At 36.4% G+C, this 20,835-nt stretch overlaps 2 protein-coding genes across 5 annotated transcripts; both read left to right on the top strand.

The window, feature by feature from the left end:
* The first annotated feature begins 1,842 nt into the window (after nucleotides 1–1,842).
* LOC137946546 (SUN domain-containing protein 4-like) lies at nucleotides 1,843–10,056 on the top strand. 4 transcript variants are annotated; one of them, XM_068792891.1, is made up of 7 exons: nucleotides 1,843–3,100; nucleotides 3,864–4,033; nucleotides 4,371–5,641; nucleotides 5,796–5,881; nucleotides 6,985–7,051; nucleotides 7,127–7,233; nucleotides 9,776–10,056. In XM_068792891.1, exons 2-6 carry the CDS (start codon nucleotides 3,880–3,882, stop codon nucleotides 7,220–7,222), a joined length of 1,674 nt encoding a protein of 557 aa, XP_068648992.1. In that variant the 5' UTR covers nucleotides 1,843–3,100; nucleotides 3,864–3,879; the 3' UTR covers nucleotides 7,223–7,233; nucleotides 9,776–10,056. The 4 variants fall into 4 exon arrangements, with proteins under 4 accessions (XP_068648992.1, XP_068648991.1, XP_068648989.1 ...); XM_068792890.1 differs by having other exon boundaries at nucleotides 3,633–4,033; nucleotides 6,985–7,233; XM_068792888.1 differs by having other exon boundaries at nucleotides 1,844–3,100; nucleotides 6,985–7,233.
* A 5,357-nt stretch (nucleotides 10,057–15,413) lies between these two features.
* On the top strand, nucleotides 15,414–20,663 carry LOC137946297 (MAR-binding filament-like protein 1-1). Its single transcript, XM_068792536.1, has 7 exons — nucleotides 15,414–15,861; nucleotides 15,984–16,256; nucleotides 16,359–16,429; nucleotides 16,529–16,604; nucleotides 19,891–19,995; nucleotides 20,073–20,183; nucleotides 20,267–20,663. Exons 1-7 carry the CDS (start codon nucleotides 15,670–15,672, stop codon nucleotides 20,399–20,401), a joined length of 963 nt encoding a protein of 320 aa, XP_068648637.1. The 5' UTR covers nucleotides 15,414–15,669; the 3' UTR covers nucleotides 20,402–20,663.
* Nucleotides 20,664–20,835: the final 172 nt, after the last annotated feature.

Genomic DNA, 20,835 nt, shown 5'->3' on the forward strand with positions numbered 1-20,835 from the left:
TATATGGATTAAAACAAGCATCCCACCAATGGTATTTGAAATCCCATAATGTAATTTCTTCATTCGGTTTTGTAAAAAATATTATGGATCCATGTATTTACCAGAAGGTCAGTGAGATTAAAAAAAAATTTCTTGTTTTATATGTGGAGGATATTTTGCTAGCAACCAATGATAAAGGTTTTTTGCATGAGGTGAAACAATTTCTCTCTAAAAATTTCAATATAAAGGGTACGGGTGAGGCATCTTATTTCATTGGCATTAAGATTCATAGAGACAAATTTTGAGGTATCTTAGGTTTGTCTCAGGAAAATTGTATTAATAAATTTTTAGAGAGACTTCAGATGAAGGATTGTTCACCAAGTGTACCCCTCATTGTTAAGGGTGGTACGTTCAATTTGAACCAATGCCCGAAGAACCACGTTGGAAGAGAATAAATGAAGGACATTCTATATATTTCTACTGTCTGAAGCCTAATGTATATTCAAGTCTACATAAAACCTGACATTGAATTTGTTGTAGGAATGTTGGGATGATATCAGAGTGATCCAGGGTCAGACCACTAGAGAGTTGCAAAGAAAGTGATGAGGTACCTTCAAGGAACCAAAGACTACATGTTGATGTATAGACGAACGCACAATCTAGAAGTAATTGGCTACTCATATTAAGACTTTGCTGGCTGTATTGATTCATGTAAATCAACATCAGGATACATTTTTTTATGGTTAGTGGTGCTATATCATGGAGGAGTGCCAAACAAACTTTGACTGTCATGTCCACTATGGAAGCCGAGTTAGTTTCCTGTTTTGAGGCTACTTCACATAAGAGTTTCATTTTTGGGCTTAGAATTATGGATTCTATCTCTAGGCCATTGAGAATGTATTGCGATAATTCAGCTATTGTTTTTATGACCAAGAATAACAATAGTGGAAGTCGAAGTAAACACATCGACATAAAGTATTTGGTCATAAGAGAGCGTGTTAAAGAAAAGAAAATTATCATTGTGCATGTAAGCACTGAATTAATGATAGTTGATCCTTTAACTAAGGGCATGCCACCATTGAAATTCAAGATTCATGTTGTGAATATGGGATTTGGTTCTATTATGTAATTTTTTATTGTATGAACAATGTTATTTTAATGAAATTCTTAATTATTGTAATGTGTGTTCTCATATTTATGTGCGCCTTAATTTTGAGAAAATTCATTTGTGTTGGACCAAGAATAAACATAAAGTTTATTCATTAAGAAATTGTTGCTACCTAAATTATAAGAAATAAATACAAAGTAATACATGGAAGGTAATACTCGTCATTAGAGGACCTATCGATATGATTCATGTATTTATTATTTAAATTGAGATTATTGATGGGTTTAAGATTATATTAGAAGTGTGGAGCAAGTGGGAGAATATTAACCACTTCCCTTTATTTTCAGAAGCACTGGTCCTCAACTTCTATCAAGAGTTATAACTCCTTTCCTCGGTAGTTACATAGGGCCATATAGCTTGATGGGAGTTTGGCTAAAAAGACATGTTTTTTGGTCCCCAATCTCTGTTACTTGATCCCCTTCCAAAATACACCATTTACATAAAGTAATCAGAGTTTTGGAAGAGCAAAAAAAAAGAAGACAAACAGAATTGGATCTTCATGGAAGAAGTATGATTAAAGAATGAAGAAGAAGAAAAAGTAAAGTAAGGTGAATAAAATGAGAGTTGAGAAAGAATGAGAGAGTGAGAGAGAGAGAGAGATGGACAACGTGGGAGAGAGAAAGAGGGGAGAATAAGAGTTGTGGAAGATATGTATAAATGGCCGTTGGTAGCCACTTGGGTTCTCCGTCACACATTCTTTTCCCAAGTAGCAGGTTTTGTAGGCCAATACGACATCAATTCCATGCCGACGATGGGAATTTGCAATGTTGCACCAATATCAGTCCAGCCTCAGTTTTAGATTACTAATGGTGAGTGATGTCGGATGGGAACAACTAGGGATCAGTTCAGGTCGGCCACCTCCGCATCACATTCCCGAAGATGCGATGAGCAGCGAATAATAGAAAATTAAAAATCTCGAATCTCAACCTCTGAACTTAGCGGCTGGGAGTTGGCAGGCTTCTGCAAATTTCAGTAGAATTGGTGGGTGATCGGAGATTTCAATCTTTTCCTCCTCTAACGCGAAGTTTTGGAATTCGCTCTGCCACTGAGTCCTATTTCTTGCTTGCCGACTGTCCCCTGTTCAGCAGAACCTCAGGTTCTTGATTTCTTCAGAATTCTCGCCACTACCAATTCCAAATTGGTTTGGCCTTTGGTTTGTGTCTTGTGGAATACCCCAAAGCCTATTCTGTGTGGATTCGGGTAGCGCAGGCCTCATTTCATTCTTTCCACCTGATTCTTGTCGCAGCAAACCTTGTATGACTGTACGTGAGCTGCGTGCACATAATTCGTTGTTTTTTCTTCTAGTCCATGAACTGGAAGCAGGGAGAATTCTCTGTTTTCTTCGTTTGGGAGTGATGTTTTGGTCAATCTGCATCGCGGATGGTTGAAGGGCTTTGCTTTGAAGAGCTTTGAAGTTAGAAAAAATGGGGAGATTCGAAAACTCTGGTCATTCTGACACGAAAACGAGTTTCTTGGCTTTTTTCTGTCATTATTATCCTGCTTATGTGTGCTCTCGACAAACCACGTTTTCTTCTGGTGGAAAACGGCTGTCCGCCATGGATGTTTTCGAAATTGTAGATTTTGGCTTTCGGTTTTCAGGTTTCCAATGTTCTGAAAGTCTCTGAAAGTGCAGATCGAGGCCGGAGTTCCTCTATTGTTCACCAGAACTGGTAAAAAGTCGAGACCGTCTATTTACTACTTAAAAAATTCTAAAAAGAAGGTGTCAAATATCGAAAATTATCATCTCTCGGTCATTCGGCGAGGCAAGGAAAAAAAAAAAAAAAAGCACCGAATTCGTTAAAGAAGAGGGAATGAATATAAAATGGAGACGGACGGCACGAGCGCGGAAAAAAGAGCTTGATTTACGGCTTTTTGAGTCAGTTTTCTTCATCCGCGCCGCGGGCAAGTTCCTCACTTTGTTTGCGAATTCGTCAAATAGATGGACATAAACAGGTGATCTACTTGCAAATTAGAAATTGGTTTCTTGATTTTATTTGCGGTGTTCTCGTTTTTTCAAGTTTGACATCTGCATTTGGTTTTCTGAGATCTTCTCCTACTGCCTCAGCTACTTTGTCAGGGAGTTTCTTTGTTTACAGTACCAGGGATTCAATACTGTTTCTTGACTAGTGTTTTAGAATTAGAAAGAGGGAGGAGACGCACAAATTGGATATGCTGTTTCTTGTGGAGATCTAAGACAAATAGGATTAGTTGAAGATTTCTCGGTTTCTTTGGGTTTGAGAAGGGACAGAGCTTCCAATTCGGAATCGTGGGTGATACACAATATAATATTAATAGAGTCAATTGAAATGGTACAGTTTCAATTTCTTAGGATTCTGAGTTTTGTACAATTAGGAAACTCTTTCGTCGTTTCTAAGCATCTTTCTCTGTATCTCCAATAGAGACAAAATCGGACAGGAACCAGATAAATAGTTACTGCTTTGTGGCAAAATGATACGGAGAATTGATTTTATGAGTTTCACTGTAGTTTACTTTGGAGAGAAGCTCTTTACTTGCAAATAAAGGTGGGATGCTTATACGGAAAGGAGGATGCATACCCTCTTGGTGGAGAAGTCTGATCTAATCAAATTCGAATTTAGTTGAGGATGCGTGTCTTTTAGAGCCACAAGAGATATTGTTCACTTTTTGGATTTCGGAAGAAACGAGTACATCACGAACTGAATAAAATTCCTTTCTCTCTTTTGCTCCACCACTGCAGACTGGATTTATGAGCTATGCAGAGATCTCGTACAGCCCTTCTGCAAAGAAGAGCTCTGGGTAATGCTAGATCTGGAAAGAAACCCTTGCATAAAGTGTCGCTCATTATTGCCATGTGGTTGCTCGTATTTCTCCTTAGCTTGTGGATTGGCCATGGTGATAGCATCTCAGGTACACTTTTCTCTGCATATTCTTTGTTCTTTCTGGAATTCAAGAATTCTTTCTTTCTTCCTTGATTTTTTCTTCGCTGGTTGTTTAGTAAGCTTTGTTGTCATTGGCCATGTACTGATTGCCTTAGCAATTGAAGAATTTTGTTTGTTCTGAGCTTTTGTAAATGAAATTTTAGGCTTGAGATGCACGTGGTAATTTTGGATTGCAGCTTTTCACTCGCTATGATAACATTTCTCTTCATTTGTTTCTTTCGTTTTTTCAAATATATCTTCTTTTCATTTTATTAAATCGGGTTGTTGGCTGATCTTCCCTTGGGTTTTGGGTTATGGGTTTGTAGGTGTTTTGGTGGATGGGTCAATTTGGCAAGAAGCTGAGGCAGAACCAGTTGAAGCACCTGATGACACAGATGAGTTTGATCCCATGGGATTAGATTCAAACATCTACTGTCAAGATAGTGAAGAGACTGCAGGTGGAAGTGCTGGATTTGGATCCGCTCAAGAAAACAGAAAAAAATTATTGTCTGACTTAGTTAAACCATTGGAAGTTGATGGTACCATGGTTCATGGAATAAAACCAGAAAAGGAAAGTCCAAAAAATGAACGGTTGGCTCGCATAGCTCCTCCTGGTCTAGATGAGTTCAAGAGCAAAGCAGTTAATCCAAAGGGAAAATCTGCAATTGGCCAGTCTGGCAGTATCATTCACAGAATGGAGCCTGGTGGAAGAGAGTATAATTATGCTTCAGCTGCCAAGGGAGCAAAGGTTCTGGCTTTCAACAAGGAAGCAAAGGGTGCCTCAAATATCTTAGACAAAGATAAGGACAAATACCTTAGGAATCCATGTTCAGCAGAAGAGAAATTTGTCGTTGTAGAGCTGTCTGAAGAAACCTTGGTAGATACTATTGAAATAGCCAATTTTGAGCACTACTCATCAAACTTTAAAGATTTTGAGCTTTTAAGTAGTTCGATTTATCCAACAGATAATTGGGTCGAACTTGGGAATTTCACTGCTGGTAGTGTGAAACATGCACAAAGATTTACACTTCCAGAACCAAAATGGGCCCGCTATATCAAATTGAATCTGCTTAGCCACTATGGTTCAGAATTCTATTGTACATTAAGTGTGCTAGAAGTCTATGGTGTGGATGCTGTTGAGCGGATGCTGGAGGATTTGATCTCAGTTCCAGATATCCGGGTCATACCTGAGGACATGGCCACTGAGTCAGTGCCCACATCACTGCAGCTTGAACCTGCTGATGGGAGTGATTTTTATCGGAGTCTTCTTTCTGAAATTGAATATGATTCTGCACCTGAATGCTTTAATAGCCGAGGTGAATCTCCTAAAACCAGTGTCCCCAATACACATGTAGAAGTGCGGCCTCAGCAAGCTGCTAGGATGCCAGGAGAAAGAGAAAGTGTTCTTAAGATTCTAATGCAGAAAGTACGGGCACTTGACCTGAACTTCTCTGTTTTGGAGAGATATTTGGAGGAATTGAATGCTAGATACGGTGACATTTTCAAAGATTTTGATGATGAGATTGCTGACAAGGACTTACTTTTGGAGCAATTGAGACTGCAGATTAAGAGTCTTATTGACCATGAGGCCATTCTGGTGTGTAACTATTTGCTGCCCCTTCTTTGTCCTTTTCCTTTCTTGTGTTTGTTCATGTGCATTTGTTTGCATGAGTTCTTGTGTGAAGATTTGTGTGGTTTTTTGCTTTATTCTTTTAGACATTTTGAGCTTATGTTGAATTTATCTGTTTCAGGTAAAGGACTTTGAAGAGCTTCTCTTTTGGAAATCTCTTGTATCTTCACAGTTGAATAATTTGCTGAGAGAGAATGCGATCCTGAGGTCCACATTTGTCTTAATCTTCTACATTTTTGCACTTGTTAACTTTGTTAGATTTTTCAGTTATGAGGCTTTTAATTTAATATATGCTTTTCTAAGAATTCTGTTTAAGCGTTTTTAGCTGTTCATAAATGCTTCTCTTGATAAACTATCAATGGAATTCACACGTTGTTCAAAAATCTTGTAGTCACCATATGGAGAATTATATATATGTGTGTGTGTATTTTCTAATTTCAAAGGAAGTTAAAAGTTTTTTGCAAAATAGACTGAAGAAACTTGTATATTTCCTCGAATTAGAGGCTGAGCGAAGAAGTATAGAGACTGCTTGCTTTGTAGCTGTCAGTAGATTTGAAGTTGTTTGGATTTGGAGAAATGTGCTGTGGTTTCCATGCCATGAATTGGTCCACCAACAGTAGTTCCCACTGTCACACACTCTATTTCTAAACCATTTAACGAGATGATAATATTATCATGAGAAAGCAGGCCCTGGAACTATGATATTGTAATTTGAGGGGACTGGAGAGGCAGTTGATGGACAGCCTATATGCCTCTTCTATTATAAAACAAGATTATCGTCAGGGGTTGTGATTGAGTGGGATAAATCAAGTGCCATTGGTGGCACTCACAAAATTGCCAAATGCTGCCAGTAGTGCTTAGTTTCATGCAAATGCCAGTTTGAGCTCTGTTGTTGCAGCTTTTCGTTTGTGACTTGCATGTCAGTGCTTAACATAGCTTATGGTTGGTTAGTTTCTTCATGATTGAAGATGGGTTATATGAATATGACATATTGAATTGATATAAGCCATGCTATATCACTTGCACACAAAGGTTGGAATTGTAAGGGATGTTTCTTGGAGGATAGCTGATCATGGTGTTTATTTATTTGTTTGCTTGTTTGTTGAGGGCTGATCCAATACGAAAGGCTATTTGGTGCAAAACATACAAAACGGCTCTCTCAGTCATCCGATGATCGGACGGTTGAGATAGCCGTTTCGCATGTTTCGCACTAAATAGCCTTTCATATTAGATGGGCTATATGCTATATCACTTGCATACTGTGTTTATTTATTTGTTTGTTTGTTTGTTTGTTTGTTTGTGTATTGCAGGTTGGAGGTGGAAAAAGTTGGGCAAGATCAGGCAAATATGGAGAACAAGGGTCTTGCTGTGATTTTTGTGAGTTTTGTTTTTGGGTCTTTTGCAGTGGCGAAGTTGTGTATGGATGTAGTGGTAAGTGTATTTAGCATGCAGAAATTTTGGAGCGATAAAGAATGTACTAGGACGAGTTGGGGTTGGCCTCTCCTGCTGTGGACCAGCTGCTTTGTGCTGTTTATCCTAATGTTATAAATGCCATACAGGTATCTTTTCTGCCTTGGACTTAAAATATGCCTTGGGTCTCATCATTTTATCTATAAGTCAATCAGTTACACAAGAATCCATGGATCTGTTACTTTGGTACCAATCAGCCTGGTATTTTTATCCAAGATATCTTATAATATCTACTCCAAGATAGTTACTTTGTTTTCACCACTTAGCCTAAAAAATGAAACCCATGAAACTATGTGCTTCTATACAAACAAATAGAAATGGACTAGCACCCAATTAGAAGACGATTAGAAAATCATTAGGTCCTACTACCATTAGAGTCTGTGCAGTTACTTTGGATGCCTTTTGCCCAGTTTATAGAAGTATATTGAAAATCTCATAAGCCAAAAACATGAAAAGATTATTAAATTTTTTTGGTATAGTCAAATTAAGCTTACATTGTCATTAGCCTTATTTGGAGAGTAAGAGCTAATGAGTTGGGTGAGTTAAAAAGGACACGACTTGATTAAGCATATTAGTCTTTATTATGGAATTAATATGCTTATGTTTTTCAATCTCTATCAAGGTCTTGAGAATATCATCTCATGGCGATGAATCAATTTTCACTCGAAAATTTTATTTTATGCGTGAATATTATGTTTGATTCTTATACTTGTATTGAAACTTAAATGTAAGTAATTATTGTCTCGTTGGCTACAATAGAGTATTTTGATTTTGTTTAGTGTAATTTAAATTTGCCTACTTATGCTAAATAGAAATTTTGACACTCGCCCTTCCTAGAGTCCCTTCTTATGTGATCAAATTTGAATATTTTTTATAAAAGCATGTATAAGTTTTAAGTTTGAATATGTGTCATCTTCTTTAGTGATCAATAATGGGTTAGTCAACATGAATCACGAGATAAAGTTCATCCTAATTACTTAGATCCTTCAAAAAAGCCATGGTGCACCTGTGTCGGCTTCAACTGAATGAATCAGATAATTAGGATGAAACCGCCCAAGCTTAAATTGTGGAATCAGGAATCCACCCCTTTTTGCGAGTCATCCACTTGAATTCGTCAGACGTTTCTTCTTCCCGAATTTTGTTTTGTTCTCCCATTCTCTTCTCCCTCTTGGCTTCTTCGTCTTCACACTCTCTTCCCCGTTCTCTCCCTCGGCTCTCTCTTCTCCCTCTCCCTTCTCCTTCTCGCTCCTCTCCTCCTCTCGGCCTCCCTCTCTCTCTCTCGCACTTGCTCTCCCTCTCGAACTCCCTCTCCCTTCTCCCTCTCTCTTCTCCCTCTCGACCTCTCTCTCCCTTCTCCCTCTCATTGTTCTCTTTTCCTCTAAAACTCCTCTCGATTACCTTCGTTTTCCTCCATTTCGGTTTTGATTTCCTTCGATTTTTCCTATTTGGGCTTCGATTTATTCGATTCTACTTTGATTTCCCTTAATCAACTTCTTAATCTTCCTGCTTAGAATCTTCACAGGGAAGTCGACGACCTACCCTCTTTACCCACCTACGGTAGCGACTATCTTCCATCAACTTCTCTACTTCAACAATCTATTTGATTACCTCACTGACTTCAGCCGTCGGTACCCGGCTTTCCAACTCCTCGCTCTCAAACACAGCGAACTCTACATGTGGAGCACATTCTCAAAACCAAATTCGAGAATTACCCCAAGGGTCAATACACCTACACCATTGTGAGTGATCTCTTCAACGATGGCATCTTTGCTGTTGATGGTGATAAGTGGCGCAAATAGAGGAAGCTCGCTAGCTTCGAGTTCTCCACCAGGTTCCTCATAGACTTCAGCTGCAGCATCTTTCGGAAAAAACTCAATCAAACTTGCACTAATCGTTCACAAGTTTTCAAAATAAAGAAGTGGCTTTGATATTCAAGTGAATTTTCAGACACCCATTGATAAAGAAGTGGCTTTGATATTCAAGTGAATTTTCAGACACCCACTGATGCTCCATGGTGATATTCAGCTTTCCTTGTGGTTCTTCAATTTGATTGATTATATGTTTCGCTTCAAGGCTTGCTAATGAAATGCGCCCTTCGATTCAGTAGAAAAGATTCTACTGCAAACACTGTGGTGGTTCTTTTACATGCTATGTAAAGCACCCTTCGATTTAGGAGAAATTGTTTCAACAAGTTAAGGAAGTAATCCAAAAAGATAAAAAAACAAAACATAGATGATTTCATGTCAAAGTTAACCAATGGAATAATGGACAATATGCCTTATCTCCACGTAGCTCTAATTGAAACCTTAATTTTGGGGCACTAACATTGGAAACTGTTTTTCAGTGCACTTGAATTCGTCTATGCTAACACCCAATTTAAACTTGAAGCTGAATTAGATCATTCAGTTGAATTTGAAGTTGAAGTTGAAGTAGTTACAGTGGTGGTGGAGGCTTGATTAGCTTTAATCCACTCCAGTTTACCATGTATTTTCCAACATTACTCAACTAGATGATTTAATCCACAACACATTCTATTCAAATTTTTTGTTCTATGAGGACCTTGACTAGTTCTGCCACCATTATTATTTCTTCCCTGATCATTATTATTTTGGTTGTCTCCCCTACTCTTAGAATACCTTGCTGAAGATGTATCTGTGGGAGTGCTTGAAATCGAAGATGTATCTGGTATACGTAATATTGTGGCACATATATCATCAAACAATAGCAGTGCAACGGAACTAAGAATCTGAGTTTTAACCACTTAAAGGTATGGTTTGATATTTGTAAAGCAAATAGCAACCACTAGTGCTTCCCTTTGTTTCTCTTGTACTACTATGTCAGTAGAGTATGGTTAGGCAAGTTTCCATTATTGCATGAGCCCTCTAAATTTTGGAAAGTAATCATGCAAATTGTCCCCCATTTGGTATTATATATTGTTTGAAAAACATCATATAACTTTTGTACATTGTTTGCTCTAGAATAAAGTTTGCACTTGTGTTCCAAACAATTTTTGCAATTTTTAAATTATTTGCAACACTTTCTCCTATAATGTTAATCAACCAACTAATAACAAGAGTATCATGTTTAAGCCATTTTTTTATATACCACATCTTCTTCATCAACAAGAGGAGGAGGCTTAACCGGATGAGTAATGAGAGACCGCTTAACGGACCAAGACTAGCTCAAGTAGTTTGATAGCCCTTTAAGCAAGGTAGTGGTAATCTTAAGTAAATCACCTTTGCCAAACATATTTGAAAATTTTCAGCTATGGGTATCTTATAGGTATCCTTAACTACACAAATACCAGAAATTACTCGCAAAATATCACTCAAAATTCCAGCAAGAAAATTTCAAAATGCTTCACTCAACAAGTATTTTCAGCAAGCAAACTTTAAGAGATCCAACTCTTTGTTTCAGCCAACAAAGAGAATACACTTGTTGTATTAAACAGTCAATAACCTTTCCTTCAACAAGTCATATAATATCCTTTCTTATTTTATCATATCATATAGAGACCTAATTCAAAAAGGATTCAAGAAGAGAGCTTGGGTATGCACAGCCCGAGAGCAAACAGGCAGCAACAAAGGAGCCAACAGTCATGAACACAAAAGAAAGCCCTTTTTTGTGAGACTTTCTGTTGTTGTACTCTTCAATATGAGGAATCTTAGGGTTTGTTTGGAACCCCATGGAAAATAATAGAAAATGAGAATTTGACCATTATTATTCCCAAAAATAGTCAATGAAAATGAGAATTTAATCATTATCTCATTTTTACTAACTATTTTTAGGAATAATAATGGTTAAATTATCATTTTCTTTTCTTTTTTAGGGATTCCAAACAGACCTAAGAGAGATTGAAAGTGTCATCATGCACTCGAAACACAAAAAGTATGAAGTACAAATGTGGTCTCTAGCTAAAATAGATATCAGAATCCAACCAGGACTATGTGGTCTCGAGGCCTCCCAGGTTCTCAAAGTTCGGAACACCAAGATCTTGCAAGGGAGTTTTTGAAGACTCCTTGTGAAGCCTTTCCTGAATTCAAAACATTAACCATGAAGAAATCAAGAAACATCTATGTTGTTACTATCAACTTTGTTGTTGTTCACTCTTACACCACATTGATTATTCTATTAATCGATAGTAGAATGTTTTGATTTCTTCCCACAAATTTAATCAAGAAATCAACTCCAACATGCATGCAACTTATACAAATCATGCAATTCCAGCTTTGGTTTGTGAAAAAGAAAGCACCAAAAATCATGGTTGCTCTACATATACATGGACAGAAGTGAGAACTATCTCATAAGAAGAAAACAAACTATTGTGTGTACACTAAGCCTCAGTCATGGCAAAAAAAAAAAAAACATATAACGAAATCAATACTTATCTAGGAAGAGAGATAACAATCATCCATTAAAAAATATTAAAAAAACTATCCCATGTAGCCTTTATGTAACCTGAGCAAATAACAATATGGAATCCTAAGATCTCTGCTCTGATACCATGTTGAACCTTAGGATTCCATTAATGAAATCTTAGAGAGCTTTTGTGAGAGGAGATAAGAAGGTGAGAGAGAAGAAAGAGAGTTATAAGTTAGAAGAGTTGAGCAGAGAAAGAGGGAAGAGTGAATGAGAGGAGAGCTCAAGTTGTGTGAAGGTTAGAGTTCAAAGTTATGAACCCTAATCCTCCTCCTCACCTCTTTATATAATTACTTCATAAAGCAAGTTTACACAATTACCCTTTAACCTAAAAGGCTGAAACTCAAGAGAAATAAAGATAATTTATGAATATGCCCCCACTTCTTCTTATCTTCTAATAAGATTACACATTTGGATATCCAATAGATTTTGTCCTATTGAAGAAGCCATATCAAAGAGTCTAGATGATTCTCACTCAAAGCATATCTCGTAAGCTTCATGGAGCTTAAAGTGAATCTCGTGCAAGACAATTTTCTTAAGAGAAGAAAGCTCGAAGGAAAAAACTAGAGTAAAAGAGGAAGATTTCATCTTTGTCTCTTAGTTTTAGTGTCATTATTATAACTTATTGTGATTAGATTTACTGACATTTTTTTGAGTTTAATTGGGAACTTTGGGAAAGTTTATTTTTAGTAGGATTCAAGTTGTATTTATTTATAAAAGGACATGATGTAAGATAAGAAAATATCTCTGTCATTTTTCTCTTAATCAATAACAATCTGCCTCTTCTTGTCTTCTCTTTTCTCTCTCAAGTTTGTTCTCATATATTTTTTTCTATTTTCGATGGTTTCTCTCTGAAAATCAACATGGTATAAGAGCATTCATGACTTTGACATGGAAAATGAAAAAAATAAAATAAGATGCAGAAGAAGGAGAAAAAGGGGAAGAACAAAAACAAAAACAAAAAGAGAAAAAGAGAAGTTTTCTTTCTCCCTTCCCTGTAGTCCTTCTTCTTACCCATTATCCATATTTATCTTTGAATTTTACATTATCAAAGAATTTCCAACTCAATTTTTTTTTTAAATCATAGTTTTTAAAAAAGAGAACTAGTTTTTTGAAGTAGCAAAGGTCGAACAATAGAAAAGATTCAAGGAGCAGTTGAAAGCTTCAATTATCGAGATGTTTTATACCATAAAGAAGGAGAAATTATATAGAGAATTATATCTCAAAAAAAAATCTCTATGAGTTTATATTCTAACTTAATGAACCATTTCTCAATCTAATGTTCCTAAAGAGATATATCAAATATTGGAAGAATCAAAGGTCATGATGGTGGCCTATTGCATGTGGAAATTCGAACTTTCAGCCGATTTTTCCTTCCTTAAGAGTTTCTTTTATTTTATCTCACATTACATGAGTTTCCATAACTTCCTTTTTTTACAAAGTCTGAAATTTCTTGATTAAAAAATCTTATTTTCTTATTCTAAATTTTAAATATATTAATTCTAAATCTCCCTTATTCCAGAATTTTTTTCTTGAAAATTTTCTTTCCAAATTAGTCAAGTTGTATGAAAAGTAATTACCGTACATCAGAATTTTTCTTTTAGAAAGTTTCATATTACTATGTTCTATCTCAAAATTTTCCTTATTAAATTTTTTTTTTTAGGTTTCCTCAATCATACATGTTCATAGATGGATTATTTTTTCTCCCTCTTGAATCAAACCTGATTAGTTTTATCTATCTATTGGTCTAAAAACTCCTCCTTATTTGGAAGTACGAAGAGCTGGATTGTACACCCCCCTTCCTTATTACTTTTTTCAATTTATTTTTCTAAAATCGCTTCAGAGAGCCTATCCCACTACCTGCAAAAATCTAAAATGCGCCCAACATTCAACTTAATTCAATTATTTTATTCTTTTTACCCAACTAAATACCTAAGTAGTATTTTTTAGTTACCCTTAAAAAAAGTAACTAAAACTCTTTCCATTTCAAACTAAAGTTGGAGTTTTCTCATTGGGAGGGTGATTTTTATTCTCTTATTATTATTTTATGCAAACTAAGTGTCTTGGCAAAGAATAAAGAAATCCCCGACTTGAGGAGGATAAGTAAAAAAAGTACAAAAAAGAGGTAATCGACAATAAAGAATTCCATACATTGTAGTAATCAAATTTAATCATATTTTATGTAACCAAAATGTCCAAGTAAGGGGGGAAAACAAGATAAGAAGAAGATGGACATTACAATCAAGATGTAAACAAGAAAATGAATCAAGACGAGTTGATCAAAAAAAAATTCCAAGCCACACAAGATTGGAATTTCTTTTTTAGGCACGTAAGTTACAGAGCAAGATTGTTTGCAAGCTAAAATTACAAACTCTAGTAGAAGGGGAAGTGTTGAAGAAGCCATATCAAGGAGTCTAAGATGAATCTCCTACAAAGCATATCTGACAAACTACATGGAGTATAAGGTGAATGTCATGCAGGACCGGTCTAAAAAAAAAGAAAACTCAAAAAGGAAAAAAGATAGAATAGAGGAAGATTTCCTCTTATTCTCTTAGTTTTAGTTTTTTTTCTAGAACTCATTATTTTTAGATGTAGTGAGATATTTAGTATGATTTAAGTTGTATTCCATTATAAAAGGACATAATGTAAGAGAGCAAGACATATCTCTCATTCTTCTCTTAATCAATACCAATGTGCCTCTTTTTGTCCTCTCTTTTCTCTCTCAAATTATTCTTCTCTCCTCTCTTCTATCTTCTATGTTTCTTCTATGAAAATCAACACGACCCTCATCGAAATTCATCATTTTTTTAGATTATAAAGGTGACTTTTTAGCTAACCATGCATGGTAAATCATATATTAAATTAAAAATTATAATAATTTTATTTTGATATTTATTTGAAATATATTTTCGGCCGAGTAACCCTATAGAAAGTTATTAAATTTGCATATCGAGTCCGGACTCAAGATCATTAAACATAAAGTCGATTACCAATCGCAATTCTTAAAGCCACAGCCATTAGTTTTACACTAAATTTATGCATTACAAATCACTAGGATACTTAGATAATAATATATAATAAATATATATACCATAAATGATTTTTTTCTTATTTTTTATATTTTTTGAAAATTTTATATGGCAGAGTTACCCTATAGAAAGAAAGATCAGGAGCAACCCGCCCAGCCGACTAACTCAGGATTGCCAACCTCCCGTTGATTCTTTCAGGCGCCTGGCCGCTGAACGCCAGCACGTCGGAAAATGAGCAAGGGGGTACTTAACACTCAGGTAAAGAAGACTGGTTCTGCTCCGGCGACGTTGAAAAAGGAAAAGACGTCCACTGTTAGCGCTTAGACTGTTTTAAAGGATGAAATGGATTCAGCAACCATGGAAGAATCATCAATGTTGAAAGGCGGCTTACCTCTCCCTGACATCTCTCGACCATTCCGCACGACGGAGTTCGCTAGAAGAGAATAGAGAGCCATTGATGCAGCAACCATTGCTGTGATTAAAAACTCTTTCTAGAAATTCTTTTAGCAATCAACCGAGTTAGGTGAGTCGACCCTATTCGGGCTCTAGCCATGCTGAGTCAGGTTCAGATCCCGAGTCACTAATTTTATGAATTAAAAATAATTAAGATATTTATTATTTTTTAAAAAAATTAAAATTTATTTCTGATCGAGACACCGCGTAAAAACGTTGAGGGGATTCGGCTCGGAATCGGGCAAAGGCGAGCCGGGTCCTGGTCCCGAGTCGGCAAACTGGAACTCATACAGTGGTCCCCACATTCCTTTTTGTATTTGAGAATTGAAATGAGACCTTTAACGGCTCTTCCTTCTGGGATTTCAAAACCAAAGGCAAAAACATCGTTCAACGACCCTCGCAGGCACTCACCACTGATCTTGTCTCTCTTCTCCTCGGCTATCTCTTCCTTTTGCGAAAAACTTTTATTGTTTTTGTTTCGGATTTACCTAGATTGCGGGGGGTTTATCTTGACTTTGCTTTGTTCAGATTTGTGGTTCTTGGATTCTAGGGTTCATAATTTGTATACTCTTCGTTTTTGGTACGATTTGAAATTTTCTCTGTCAAGTAGTTTAGTTCAAGAAAATGGCTCTTACTTCGGATATCGACGACTATATACAACAGTCGATGGAGTACTGCTTGGGTCTTCCAGTCTCTGAAAAGACCTTGCAGTCGAAGCTGTTGGCTTCGGAAGAGGCACGTCATCGGCTTCAAGGAGAGATTTTCCAACTGCACGATTCTTTGAGGAAAAAAGACCGTAAAATCCAGCTATCAGTGGTTTGTCTTTTATTGTCTTTCTAGTCTTGGTATCTTGATCTCACATTGAGGTTGCTTTTATTTGTTTTTTGTTGCATTTTTTTTTCTTTTTAGCTTTTCATGATGCCATGTTTATTTAACAGGCGGAAGCTTCTTTAAATGCACAAGCGTTAAAGAAACATATCGAGGAGAATATGACGTTGAGGGCGGAATGCAGTGATCTGTTGCATCGGTGCGACAAGTTGGAGAAAGAGTGCTCTCTTTATGACCGTGACAGGGATGCTTTAATGGAGTTTGGGAATGAAGCCGATGAAAGGGCAGCAGATGCAGAGATGCGTGCTTTGGAAGCTGAGGAGAATTTAAGCAAAGTCAGGCTGGAGCTTGAGGATTTCAAAAGTGAATGCCTGATGCTCAGGGTAATCCTGTGATTTATCTCCTACTGCACTCTTTCTATTATTTTTATTTCATCTCTTATTTCAAATGAATTGTCTACGTGGATACTTGGATGTGAATTGCAGGAGAAAGAAGTAAGGGCAACTGAGGAGGTGCACATGTTGAGAAGACATATTGATGAACTTGATTGTACTAGGTAGTATCGGAATTATCTCTCCATTTTGATATTTGTGAACTAAAACCTTTTAATTTGCTGCTTGGTAGTTTTATATTGAATTATAGTTATCCATGACAGGTTGAGTGCATCAGAAAATGATGCACTTAAAAAGGAAGATCAGGAGCTACAGCTACAATTGCTTTCTGCTGTGTCTGTAAGTGCTCTACTGTCACTCAGTTATGTTAAACTGTTCATGTGATTCGAGGTTTTGTGTGTTGTAAATGCATCTTTTCATCTGCTGGGGCAAAACTATCCTGAACCTTTTCCAGGAATAGCACTTTAGTTTTGTATAATCATTAGATAGAAGCTAAAACATCAAAGTTGATCTTTGACCTTTAACCTTAGTGCATCTATGTCCATTAAAAAAATAAAAAGAAATATGTGGGGATGCTTGGGGTTTGCTGCAGGAAAGCAGACAACTCCAGAGTGCATAGTATTTTCCCTACAAAACCAGGAGCAGGTTTGAGCATCTTCTGTCAAGGTAGTTTTATGAACAATACAATTTGCAGAAGCCAAAAGTAATGGCATCATCAGGTCACGAAATGGCTTTTTGGTCTCTTTCAGCAGTTCCTATGCATAAACTTCCCCTTCAACACCATAAAAAACAAATGATAATGCACATTAATTCACTATATGAACTGTTAAGGACAATATAGAGAACTTTTTTTCTGGATTCTGGCTTTCCAAAATTTCTCCAAGTGTATAGCTTGTCACTTTTGATCTCATTGATCCATCTCTTTAATGCATGTTCTGTTAATAGAGGGAATAACTGTAGAAATATTTTGGCCTGGCCATCCTGCTCTTGGTGATAAGACCTTATCCAATCACCCTGAGCAATGTTGCTAGGATATTGCCAGCTCATTGTAGAGGTGTAAGAGCCTAGATGGTTTTTGGGGCCTTAGAACCACTTATTATGATGTCCCTCATTCCCTTGAGATTTTTGTTTACCTATTGAACTACTAATCTGTGGTCCTTTCAGTTGTAATTCATGTGCAACCAGGCCTTGGAATCATTAGTTTTAACATTATTTATTTTCTTACGTTGATTTGCTAATTTGATGGTATTTTCCTGGGCCAGGTTCCTTTTTTTTCCTTCTTTGTTTGTTCTCTTTCACTTTAACAATTGAAGAATGCCGCTCGGATCTTACCTTTTGGAATGATGTCTCTAGTTCACAGTGTATAGATTTCTTCTTCTTCTTCTTCTTCCTCCTTTTTTTTTTTTTGAGGGGCGTGGCGCGATTCGAACTCGCGACCTGACGCACCTAATGTAAACAGAATACAACTAGACCAAACGGCCTTAGGTTTCTTCTTCCTCCTACTTAATGGTTAAAAATGATACTTCTGATCAACCATGGGAAAAGGAAGGGTTATAAGGGGTTTTTTCTCCACTGGGATTCCCTGTATTGTTTGGTTTTTTCTATTTTAATGGACATGGGGACTTGTTTCCAAATTCAATCGAGTTACAGGGACCTTTTTCAAATTCCAGAATCTTTTCTGGAAAGGATTTCCTGGAAACTCAATTATGAGATGACTAAGACCCTTTTCTAGGATACCTGGAAAACCAAATCCAGGAAAAATTGACGAGAGAGAAATCCAATTCTTGTCTTCTTCCTCCCATCAAACTGTTAAGGTTTTGGAACAACGAACCAGAGAGAGGGAGACATACTCTTCTTGATAAATACATGATACAGAAAGTGAGATCACTTTTCTCCTGTATGGGTAAACAAAAAAACAGGTATGAAACAGTGTCGCACAGTGTCTGTGACTCTGTAACATCCCACAAATCATTCAGAAACAGTAAAATTTTGCTAAAACTAAAATATATACCAAAAGGAGACTCAATTCTGACATTTTTGACCATAGAGCAAGTAGCAGAAAGAAACTTATCCGGATAATTTGATAATGGAAGACTACTGCAAATTTTGTCCGTTCTGATGGCTTGAGGCCGGACCTTCTTTTAAGCCAATGGCTTTTTGAGGCTAGAATTTGCTGCTCTGATACCTAGATGAATTGTAGAGCCTCTTAATGCAACATGAAGATAGAAAAGTATCTAGAGAGTTTGAGGGAGAGAAGTGAGAGAGAAGACATTGAAAAGAAGGAAAGAGAAAGAAGGAGATCGTGCTTATCTGTCTCCTCTCCAAATCCATTAATTTATAACTGAAATTACATGAAGATTGATTTCAATGAGGACTTTGTATTGCTTAACTCGGTATGATTGAACCTCTAAGTTTTCTAACAAGGAAAGCTTTCTTCATATACACAAACAACAGTGATTACTTAGATTCTACCAGTACAAAAATCACTTTGGGATTCTTCTCTGTGGTGATGAATTTCTTTTTCTCTTCACTAAATTTCCAATAAGATTTCGTGGGCTGCAATTCATGCATTTATTCAACATATTAGTTTTAACTTATTCAAAATCTTATTATATTGCCCAATATTTTATTTTTGTCTTTAATGTAATAAAGAATATTGCCATGCACTAGAACCCTACATTGCTAGGCTTTTATAGGTAGCAAACTTAAACCTGATTTCTTTATGAAGTAATCTCATAAATAGCTCCTTGTTTGGAGGACAAAATTAACTTCTTTAAAGTGGAGTTTTTCTTTTCTGTTTTCTTTTCTCTGGCACATTTAAGTACTAAAGAAACCATTTGTATCCAGTACGCTTTGATGCAGTGGATATTGAAGATTGTTTCTTATGGAAAGTCATGTTTCAAGGAAAAATGACAAAGAATTTGAAAAATTCTGCTTTATCTGCAAATTTTACTTTTAGAATATCTGCTTATATGAGTTACCAAAGACTTGTGTTAGTTCTCTTTGCAAAAGGTATATCTAGGTTTTCTCTTGTAATTGGGTGCTCTCTCGCTATGTTGCTGGAAAATCTTCACTGTAATCATTCTTTTTCAATGAATAAAAGGTTATCCAACATTTCCTAGATTTTTATGCTTGGCAAGTCTTTTTTTTTCAGTAGTAAGTATTAATGCCAGCAAGTATACTGTTAGTGGGTTCTTTTAAGCTAGCTGTTGGACTTGTATGGATAGTTGTTTTAGTTCAAAAAGTGAAAGTTGAATTATAACTAAAGAGTATAGTAATAGGAAAGTTTTATTATGATACTATTACTCAGTTTAGCAAGTTTATGGCCAAGAATTGCCTTCTTTCTGCCACTCTCATGTTTGTTTATACTTTTTTTCTTAAAAAGGGTGCGATACCGAATTAAAATCAAAATTTCTATAAAGTATGTAGCTCCATTCAAACTTTAGATTTCTTTTGATTAAGTCTGGTAGCCTGAGTAATTACTCGTAAGTCCTTATGTTATTATCTTGCTGGTACTCATGGTGTCAACTTCTGCAATACTTGCCAGTAGTACCTAATTTCAACAACTTCAGGAAAATTTTCATTTCCAATTCTGTTAGTACTAACCACAGTTATGACTTTTCAGTCATTGCCCCAATGTTGTAACTGTGAAACATTGACACAAGACCTGGGGACTCTAAAGAAAGATAATGAACAGTTAAAGATTAACCTCCACAGAGCAGAAGAGGAGGTAGGCATTTCTATCCAATAGAGATGTTGATGTGTTTTACTCTGGACATTATTTAATATTTCTTTAATTTTTATCAGGCAAAATTATTGTTTGATGACAATATGATGATGGAGGAACTCTTAAAGAAGTATAACAAAGAAAGACAGCTACATGCATCTGGTGGCGAGAACGCCAATAGTACTGCAAATGTGAGATTCGTATTGAATACTTGTGCAACATTTATCTCTATATTTTTTTCTTAGATACCTGAAAGAAATGAACTCTATTGCAGGGTAAGCGAAAATCGAGACCCAGAACTGCTAATACTAATGAACAGGCATCTGATCTTAGTGGACCAGATTCCTCAAGGTTGCCTCTATCACCATTACAGCCGAACTCTCCCGAGTCCAGGATGCACAAGAAGTAACAGTAAAAATCCAAAGTATTTTCTGCTCCTTATTGTTTTTTTTTTTTTTTTCTTTCCCAGCTTCAAAGGCCAGTAAAAATTTCATTCCCATCAACTGTGCACTTCTACGAATTTTATATCTTAATTACACGATCAATTGTGTACAAAGACAAACTGGAAACTGTGCTCATGGGAATAGGGAAACTGATGTGACACTGTTCATTCACTGTAGCTATTGTTCATCAATTGTACTATCTGAATGATTTCTCGGGAGGAAGATTGTTTTGCCTACTGATGGGTCCTGCGTTTCCAAGTTTTAGCTTTGATTTCCTGTGGAACAGCCAAATAAGTTTTGACTGCTTCACACGATCACATGGCAAAGGACAAGAAACCCACCGGTACCCTGGATAGGATCCAGGGTAACATCTGTGAACCAGACGCAATAGGGTTATCTG

The sequence above is a fragment of the Aristolochia californica genome, unplaced genomic scaffold, assembly GCF_029961685.1.
Source record: "Aristolochia californica isolate CCGP_79_NKW_82.1479 unplaced genomic scaffold, dmAriCali1.0.hap1 SCAF_12, whole genome shotgun sequence".
NCBI lineage: Eukaryota > Viridiplantae > Streptophyta > Magnoliopsida > Piperales > Aristolochiaceae > Aristolochia > Aristolochia californica.